The sequence below is a fragment of the Anarrhichthys ocellatus genome, unplaced genomic scaffold, assembly GCF_004355925.1.
Source record: "Anarrhichthys ocellatus isolate YVR2014 unplaced genomic scaffold, GSC_Weel_1.0 scaffold11, whole genome shotgun sequence".
Lineage (NCBI taxonomy): Eukaryota > Metazoa > Chordata > Actinopteri > Perciformes > Anarhichadidae > Anarrhichthys > Anarrhichthys ocellatus.
Window position 1 is genome coordinate 8,093,546 of NW_022280041.1, and position 9,572 is coordinate 8,103,117.

General features: G+C 41.7%; 1 protein-coding gene across 7 annotated transcripts in view; it reads right to left on the reverse strand.

Annotated features, from left to right (window-relative positions):
* The window catches only part of col25a1 (collagen type XXV alpha 1 chain), a 142,150-nt gene that overhangs the window by 34,248 nt on the left and 98,330 nt on the right, over positions 1-9,572 (reverse strand). For 6 of the 7 annotated variants that reach the window (XR_004212891.1, XR_004212892.1, XR_004212889.1 and 3 more), the window contains exons 6-9: positions 9,240-9,266; positions 3,488-3,559; positions 2,756-2,872; positions 1,644-1,679 (exon numbers count right to left, since the gene is read on the reverse strand). Coding sequence is in view for 3 of the 7 variants with exons in the window: in XM_031850877.1 (XP_031706737.1) it covers positions 1,644-1,679; positions 2,756-2,872; positions 3,488-3,559; positions 9,240-9,266 (252 nt within the window). In the remaining 4 variants the exon portion in view is untranslated. Of the gene's footprint in view, positions 1-1,643; positions 1,680-2,755; positions 2,873-3,487; positions 3,560-4,516; positions 4,577-9,239; positions 9,267-9,572 lie in introns of all 7 variants that reach the window. The other variant, XR_004212890.1, reaches the window with a different exon arrangement.

A 9,572-nucleotide genomic window follows, 5' to 3' on the forward strand; every position in this document is an offset into this window, starting at 1 on the left:
TGGAGCCTATCGGTCTCGTTGCTTATGCACATCTAATTCATATTGATTTCCAAAGGCCGATCAAGGGTGTGGACTAGAGTTTCGTTTCTGGATGGAGAATTTCTTTTTATTCCCTCTCCAGAGGTTTAACAACCCAAACTATCATTTACAGAAACGTCTCTCTCTAGTCCATTATCTTATCATAGCAAGACAAACTGCCGCTGGCTGGAAACAGAAGCTAGGAAACTCCAGCGTGTTTGAGCGGCCATGTCACATCACATCTCTCGACAACCTCTGAGACGCGCTCATCTCACGTTGCTTTACGGGGGGAATGATTCCTAAATGATGGCATTACTCCTCGTTAAAAGTACATTAGTGTCATGCTGTATACTCCTGAAATAGTACGCCTTATTTTAAAAAATACAGAGAGCGGCGCATATTCTTTATTCAAAGCTCTGCGCGAGGGATTCAGCATTCATTTTTTGGAGGAATACTCCAGCTGCTGTCGTGAGAGGTTGTATAAGCACCGGAGACTCATGGTTGCACACCTGGGACTACTGAGAAATCTGCTGCAAATTGAACATTCATGACACTAAATAAACACGCTGCTTACACAGCGATGAGCACAAGGGAGGATAATGGGTAAAAATGTATAATTAAAGCCAACAAAAGCTGAAAACTGCAGCGACATAAAAGCAGAAAGAGGGAAAAGAGTGAAGAATGATTAGCATTTCCAGCTTTAAACTCCTCTCACTCTCTAGTTAATGCGTCTCTCTAGCCACTTAAAACTCACCATCCTTCATTTTCTCTGTCCATTTATTTCCAATCCACCAACTTTTTCCACACCATGGAAAGGGTCAGAGATGGAATCAGAGATGAAAGCGCTTGACAACACCTCCTCTGTCAGCTTTACTTACAGTCGTGAAAACTGACATCTCCAAGACTTTTCTCATGTCACATTTTCCGTCTTTGTTTTCTCAGGAATTTGGCTTGACCTATTCGATGTAGCTTTTATGAGGAAACTTTAATCAAACGCTTTATTTGCTGAACACCACAAGTGGTATCCAGTTGCTGTTAACTGGAACAGCTTGTCCCTACTGTATAAGGAGTTCTTCTCGGAGAAAACAAACGCTTTTGCAGGGTATCATAAAATGTGGCATTGATATTCACCATATTACCCAAAAACCTTAAGAATATCTCGGATTTTTGATAACATCACAGTTGATTTGTTAGCAAATTAAAAAAAAAAGAGGTTTAAATGAAAAAGTCAAAGAATTATTGATCAACTTATTAATCAAAGCAACCTGCCTCCACATGACATGAGCCATTTTGGAAAGTGTTGGTACCGCTGGATTCTTTTTGAATTCAATGTTGTACAAAGTTGAGGATAGTCATGATGAAAAAGAAGGAAAACAAGTTGAGAAGACTGATACCATTCTCATGTCTGCATGGTTAAAATGAAGCTACCTCCAATAGGCTGTTAGCTTAGCATAAAGACTGGAAACAGAGGGAAACAGTGAGCCTGACCCTCTCCAAAAGTAACACAATCTGCCTACCAGCACCTCTAAAGCGTTCTAATTAACACATACACATATCTCATTTGTTTCATCCGGACACAAGCTGAAGCATAAAAATAACACAAAAGGAAAGAAGCTTGTGCTTACCATGATTCCTGTTTCTCCAGACAGCCCTGGATCACCCTATACAAACACAAAACAGCCAGTTAATGGAGGAGCAGTGGGCCAAGTCTTCTCTGAGAAGTTGAGAACACGCATGGCGTTTTAAAAAAGATCATAAACAGCATTCTGAGTTAAACAAGACATATATTACGGTGAAATAAATACTGCATTTTCCACAATATAGTTGAGTTCCCCGTTTCTTTTCGTGTTTTAACAGCCGCTATGGTGCAACGGGGCCAGGTTGCCAAGTAGAGCTCAGCATTGCTCTGCTCATATACCGAGTTGGCTATGAGGCATTTCATCATGCTGTGGCACCTGTAGTCTTCACTGTCTCTGTCCAACCACCGTGTTCTAGTTACGCTTGAACATTATTCTATTTTTTTCCTCTTTGTGACGTTTACAGAGCAATTTTTGCTACCCTCCTTCTATGGCATTTGCGGTAGGAGAAATAAATCACGGGAGAAGCACTCCGGCAAGAGAATTTTAAACAACTATTGCAACTGCAACTGGAAGAACTGAAAACAATCATCATCAAAAACTTGGAAAGAATCAGATAAACAACACTAAATATGTTTGCACTCCCACTGTGAACTCAGCCAAGACAATAAAGATCAGCTGGAGCCCTCAGAAGGTTTTATGGCTGAACATAATTGACAGGCCTTTTCTGTTTCTTCTTTCTCTCACAGGCAGAGATCACATCAATGAATGGGATGCCAGTGACAGGCTTAAAGACATGGAAAATGTTACGTTATAATGAAAAACAATCAAATAAACGTAAATCCATACACTCTCTTGGGAGCATATTCATGTTTAGCTAAACACATCAGGGCAATGAACTGCAATGCAGTTTGTCTAGTCTTCATTAGAAAGCTTTTCATGGGGATAAACCCTCCCAGCACTGGGTTACAGTCAAATTGAATAAGAGTACATAAAGAGCTGAACTTGTTTTACTCTTAATGGAAACAATGCAGTACGTTTTAGAGAGAAAATCCCCACAATTTGTACTGGTCCAATGCCATTTTAATAATACACTGGCTGCAAATCTTTGTTCAGTTTATCCAGACTTCCTCAGATCTCAGGTAGAAATCAATACTCACTGCCAAACCGGGTACACCTCTGGGTCCATCTTTCCCAGTGTCCCCTGGAGGCCCCCTCGGCCCAGGAGGTCCGGGTGGCCCAGGTGGCCCAGGTGGTCCAGCTTGCCCTTGATCTCCCTGTGCGGCAAAAAAGCACATTTAAGCATCAGTATTCTGTGATATTGTTGGATCCACCGAGACCGGAGCCACTGCAGTTAAATGATAATGAAGAGAGAGTAGTGGAATTATCTCGTGGGTGGCTATGGGCTCCCTCCATTCATAACATGGAGGAGAATTAGCATTTTGGATCTTATGGATAAAACTAGCAGACAAGATGGAGCTGAATTGGATTTACAGCTGGAAGAGTAATCCCCTAAAATCTATGCATTCCTAAATGGACTTAATGAGTTGAATAGGAGTTATACATTAGGCACCAATAATCAGGGTGAAAATACACTGAAAATATGTGGCCCTTTATTCTACTGGATTATTAAAAACTCTAAGAAAACATTCAACAATCCAACTTGTAAGGAAAGTGCTGAAAGTAGTGCCAGGATAGTAATTCATTTTACCTTAATGAAACCTTGTTTTCTAAAAAGAGATTTCCATATTTAGCTTTAACAATAATAGAAGGACAGAGTACTTATGACAGGTCTTTCTGAAGGTCCGCATGCAAACTGAAGAATGTCCAGAGAGAAGTGATTGGGTGAGACTTGGCACGACAGAGAGAGGAGAAGAGGACACAGCCACTACCTTAATGAGCCGTCGCTTTATGAGCTGCTGGTCAGCAGAAAGAAAGCCATGACTGATCTTAGGGAAGACCATCTGAGCAGGTGTGTGAGGTCAAGAAGTCGTAGGTCAGAGGTGAGATAAGGTTGAAGAAGGATGAGGTCCCAGAAGGAGAAGGAGGAGGAGGAAGGCAAATGCAAAAAGAAACACATTTGGTTAGAAAGGCTTGTGTTCATGAACCCCGGTACAGCGCCTTTACAAATGGGGGGAGAAATCCACACTTTTCCAGCATGGAGGTGGTTTGCTTCGGAAGTCTGGGCTTCTTTTCTTGGAGCCAGGACCCATAATTACCACCTCAGGGGTGTGAGGGCGCCACAGTGGGCTCGCAGACCCCGGAGAAATGGGAATTTCTCCTCCTCTGTGAAAGCGCTGTCATCATCCTCATTGCGCCTGCTGCTAAGTCAGACCCTGGGAGCTGCACACACTGAAACCAGCGTGGTCGACCTTCTGAGTTGAGGTTGATTTCCAACCTTATTGCTTTCAATGCATGCATTATTCTGCTCGTGTCCATTGGTATTAAGTGGCTTCATCCATCGCTGAAAGAATCCCAAATCCCGAATGCCAAACTGGTGGATTGAAGGATTTGTGGCGAACCAGGGGCATGAGCTTTAAAAAAACATTTTGCCACTTTGGTTCATCATCGAGTATTCCTCTTGGAGTTCCTTCCATTTATTTTCGCATCAATGGACACGAGCCAGACCACATCGTCTTGCTCCAGTCAGCTACATATTTCTTGGTTGTAAAAGGCCACCTTTGCTTTAAACGGGGAACCTGGCATTAGGCATGGAACAGAGATCTTGAGTGACTGACTGGTAGCGGCAGTGGGGGAAGAGGATAATGATTGACTGGCTGTGATTAATTAGATGGGGTTTTTCCTTTGCCTAGTCCATCGTCAGGCTTTGAGACAAAGCAGCCGACAGAGATTTATTTACTCCCAGTGTGTGCTGCAGAGGGGTCGGACTGAGCAGCTGAGCCGCACCACCACCGACAAACCTTGACAGTCAGGATCTGATTGCTGTGCAAAGCAGCCAGCGTATGGAGACCAGGCAATCCCTAAAGGGACAAACAGCAGAACATGGCACAACACACGCATGACATTCAAACACTGGGTGAACAAAAACAGTTAAAGCAGGAAGAAGATGCATCCTACTTCTAAATATTCTCACAAATTTGTACACGAGCAGTATATGTGAAATACTTTAACATGTATTCAAGGGTCTTACTTGAAACTGGCTAACATCAAATTCAACTGTCAAACTATTTGTTTTGAGGACCTGACATTTCAGACCAACATTATATTTTCAACATTCACCATTTAAACAAGTTCAGGCGGTGTAGAATGCACGCTACATTGTCATTGCTAAAGTAACCGCTTCCTGTAGTTTTCTTCCAAATATATAGACAGAACCAGAGGATTATCTCATAACAGACTTTGAACTATATCATGCTGGTAAATTGAGGAGCTGTATTGTTTGCAGAATTTCTGGGGAACATCAAGGGATTGAGATGTTCACTGGCAATTCAATCAAATCGTTTCCAATTCCCTGGTCAACAACAGACATGACGGATGTGATCCACTCATGAAAACTGAATAAAAGACGAAAGTATCAGGCCTTTTTCTTGTTAAGAGGAGACAAGGGTGTATAGCTGGATGCTAACTTTAAATCTGAATCCAGAAACACTGACATATTTTCAGCCAAACATGGTTTAGAATGTTATACTCAAATAAATTCACTTTGTTTAGTTTTATTGACCGTCATAAATCGTTCTTTAATTGTCCATACTTAAGACATATTGATTTTTATTTCATTGCACTGCCGTGCAAGCTGGTCTTTGATAGTGACACGTCTTTTACAGGCATGTTGCAGTATTAATGTCCATTGATGCATGAATTGACAGTTTGCAAAACACCTTCCACAAACGGCACTTGTCAAGTCAAAGCCTAGCATGCATAAGTAGGCACAGAAGAGCTGTCCAGCTTAGGGTTTTTCAACAAGCTGAGGTTGTGTTCATGGGGCTGTAATTAGAGTGACACTGCAGTTTGGATGTTGTCTTTTTTTTTTTCAGCCTTTCCAAAACTAAAAACACAACAGAAGCCTTATTGATTCATAAATTGCTGTGCAAAAAGGGAAAGCATGACGAGGAACACTTAAATGTAGATGTTTTAACCTTTAATGCTAAGTCTATAGAAAAACATGTAAAGATTGTACTGCAATGGTTGTACAGTGATTGCATATTCTCTTGTTTATCTTGAGACTGCAGCTTTTGCTTCACCATAAATAACCAACCCGAATGAACTGTGTTCCTCAAAGACTGGCACACCAGTATAAACATGCCCTGTAAGAGCCCAATCACCCTCCATATTCAAGTTTAAGATAAAATCTGGCCTATCCAAACATGACTTTGGTGCCATCCCTCTGGTTTTCCAAAGCTAATTCAAAAAGCATGGCTCATTAAGAATATGGCTTTCAAGGCAGGCAGATTTAATTCAGCCCTGCAGCAGAGCAGAGCAGAGCAATACGCTCACACTGGAGACAATAGCCATGCTGTGTGGAACTGGGATTGAAGCGCAAATATTTCCCAAGTTATTTACAGCCTCAAATATCTTGAGCACAAAGAAGGAAAACACAAACTGGATTATGGTCAGGGGGAAACAGACTATACAAAGAGTTTAGATAGGAAAATGTAGTGTGGTGCATGTGCACACATGAATGCCCTCTGGGTTGTATCTTTTTGGCTTTTGCAATGACTTCAATACATAAGCCTGGGCAGACACTGAAGAGAAGCAACCCCACTGACTAATGTGTGTTTGAAATGTGTAAAAAATAAATATGTAATTATCTGACCAAAAAAACATGGTTTGATCTTTCTGTGCAGAAGATTAGAGTAAAGCGGAGAAAGGCTGGACTAGGTGTGTTACCGCATTGCCTCTGCACTGATGTCTCTGTGTGTGAATGATAATGACACGGCGGTTTACAGAGAATCCTAACCATTCACAGATTGCATTGTTTTGCTTCTCTCCTCAAAAGCGGATGTTGGTTATTTGGCGAGGAGCTCTATTGCTAAGTATTTGCCTGCAGCAAGATGACTTCAACTGTAGTAAACAAAAAGCCAGATATGAGGACAATCAGCAATAGCCGTCATAGGACGCTGGCCAGAACCAGCATCTCCACGACCACACCAAACACACAAAACATCCCAACCAAATGCAGGCTGAGGCATTTTCTGAATAGCTATATGTGGAGTGGATTACCAGTTCTGTGCACAGATGGCTTTAATACATTTAGGAGAGGATCGATACATTCATTTTAAAACCTCAGATTTGGCATCAATGTGGTTCATCAAAAATATGTCTCAAGTGAAATTAATTTTAAGTCCTCCTATTTCATGTGCAAACAGTCTGACTGTAAAACACTTCTTGTTCACGTCTGAAAAGTAAAATCCTGGAAATTACATAATCACAGTCTCTTTATTTTGGGAGAACATTGAAAATTGGTCAAATCCCATAATGTGAAGAGTAAAGTCCTGGACAAACTACTCAGAGGAATGTTTCCTCTAGCTGACCCAGGAATTAACCAACCTTTGCCTGACACCTGTAGCTTGTGCCATCCCTCACAAAAAGACCACACACACCTTTTCTTGGTGACGCACAGAGCCAGTAACTCCTGTTAAATATATCCCACCAGTGGAGCTCCTGGCGGTGGCCACGCATTTGTTTGTCAAAACTGGCCAGTTTATTATTTGTTGCTTGTTTTAACCTTTGGTGCTTGGATGTGGCCTTTGACTTTTAAGGGCCGACAAATGTCTGACCCTGACATGTGGGGAACAGCAGAGGAAGTATGCGACTGTGAGACCATGTGCCGATTCTCACACTGTCTTTGGTCAAACACAAACACATATTGTATAAGCAAGCAAATACAAATAGTCTGTCCTTTGAACGATTCTAACTTTAAATTTGTTAGATGTAATGTAATCTGGCAAACTGTGGTGTGTAGGGGACATATTCATGACATGCCCTATTGTTTACATGTCCCCCCCATATGGGTTTAATAGCCTCTCTGCACACAGCAATACTGGGCATGAAATTAGTTTAATTTCCAGCAAGATAGAGTCAAGGTCAGGCAGCATTTGTCCTGTTACGCCTTCATGTATTAAGCAAATCTCTCTAATACTGTTCCATTACATTTACCTACTAATCTAATGTGTGAAGTCAATATCCCATTCTGGGGAGGTAATGTAATTTGCTGGTGACCTAGACTGCTTTCATGCCCCTGTAGTCCTTCATATGTGACTGACTGTGTGTTAATTTGTACCTGTTAGGGGACAATTTTGCTGTAATTGGAAGTTAGCGAAATGCTTTCTTGAAGTGGACAGTTTATGTATTTACTCTACAAGACAAATAGGGCCTGGCTGGTCCCTGTTACAACTCTGTCAGCCACACTGCTGTTTCAAAATTGTAAATCACTTCACTGATAGAGACAGATGACTCCATTTCCTAGGTTAAAAGGGTACAAATTATGACCAAAACCCAAGAAATTCTATCCAAGCGGCGATAGTTCACAAAGACATTTCCTTTGTGCCCGGTTGCAATGGTTCAGTCTTTGCAACTGTCATGATTATCCAATACTTTTCATATCATTCAAAACGAACTAAGGAGATCACAAAGCTGGAAGTGTACTTGTAGATTGTATTAAAGTGTGAAACCACTCAGAGATCTCTGCGAACTTGGCTGTCATTTGAGGAGTGCCCCAGATGTATCGCTTTGGGACCTCTAATCGAATTTCGCAGAGAAGGTCATTGGTATTGACTTCCAAATCATAAGAATTGTGGTGCTTTGGCGCGCAGAACTGGCCTGGAGGTGAGCTGACAAAGATAATTGGCAAACTACTAACGTCTGGTTGGGCGCCAACACAGAATTTGGATCAGATCCACTTTGGAGATGGCTGGTGTTCTGATGACAAGACAAACCTCTGTTTTGTTATGTTCTCTTGTCCCCTTATGGAAATCAATTACAGGCATTTAAAGTGACCGACTCTTGATGATGACAGCAGATACAGAGAACATGAAAAGTGTGCTTTATGCACATGTGAACCCCAGTTAATGCAATCTACTTTAAACAAACCTGTGCAGTTGCAGTCTGCTTTTCAAAGAGGCCTCATTTTTAAAACATTATTTGAGATAAATAAGGGCGCGCTTGCTGCTAGTTGGAGATGGGAGTAACTCATTTCAGAGTCATTCAAGCACGGAAAAGCACTCACATCATCATCATTTAGAAGCTGCACTTTTATAGAAATGTCAAGCTACAGAGCTGGAAATGATTAAAGCTCTGAATACACCGTGTCTTGCTGAGGATTGAAGTGAATCATGAGCAATTATCGAGAGGGAGCTAGTTGGCTTTTGATTATAGCTGATATTGAGCAGATATCTTCTGCTGATGGGCAAAAGTGTGTACTCCTGTTCAATTTCAAAAAACAAGAGGTAAAGAGAATGTCTTTGTGTCTCAAGAAGTACATCACCCCGGGGGTATCTTGCACGTGTTCCAGCCCATTCTTGATGTAGAAATGAGCGGTGCTGAAATGCTTGTTGTATTTGGCCAGATGGGAAGAACACTATCCTAGGAATTTCATGCATCTCACATGCCCACAATTCTGCTGGGGGAGACACACACACACAGTCACATTCATCTAATCACAAGAAGTCAGAGTAAACCGCATACCCGTGGTCCCTGGTCGCCTTGATCCCCCTGCAGAAGGAAAGAAAAATAACTTTGAAACAGCCCTTGAAATGCAAGGGTCAAACACAGAGTGAACACACACGCGCGCACACACACACACACACACACACACACACACACCCAATAATAAGCAAGAGAGTCACACCAACATCACTGAGGCATAATTTAGAACACATTGATAACGAAAATAATACAGGAACCCTCAACTATTCGTTGTGGTTGAGAATAAAATCACTTATGATAACATGGACTGACATGAATTGGGTACGAGAGAGAGAGAGAGAGAGAGAGAGAGAGAGAGAGAGAGAGAGAGAG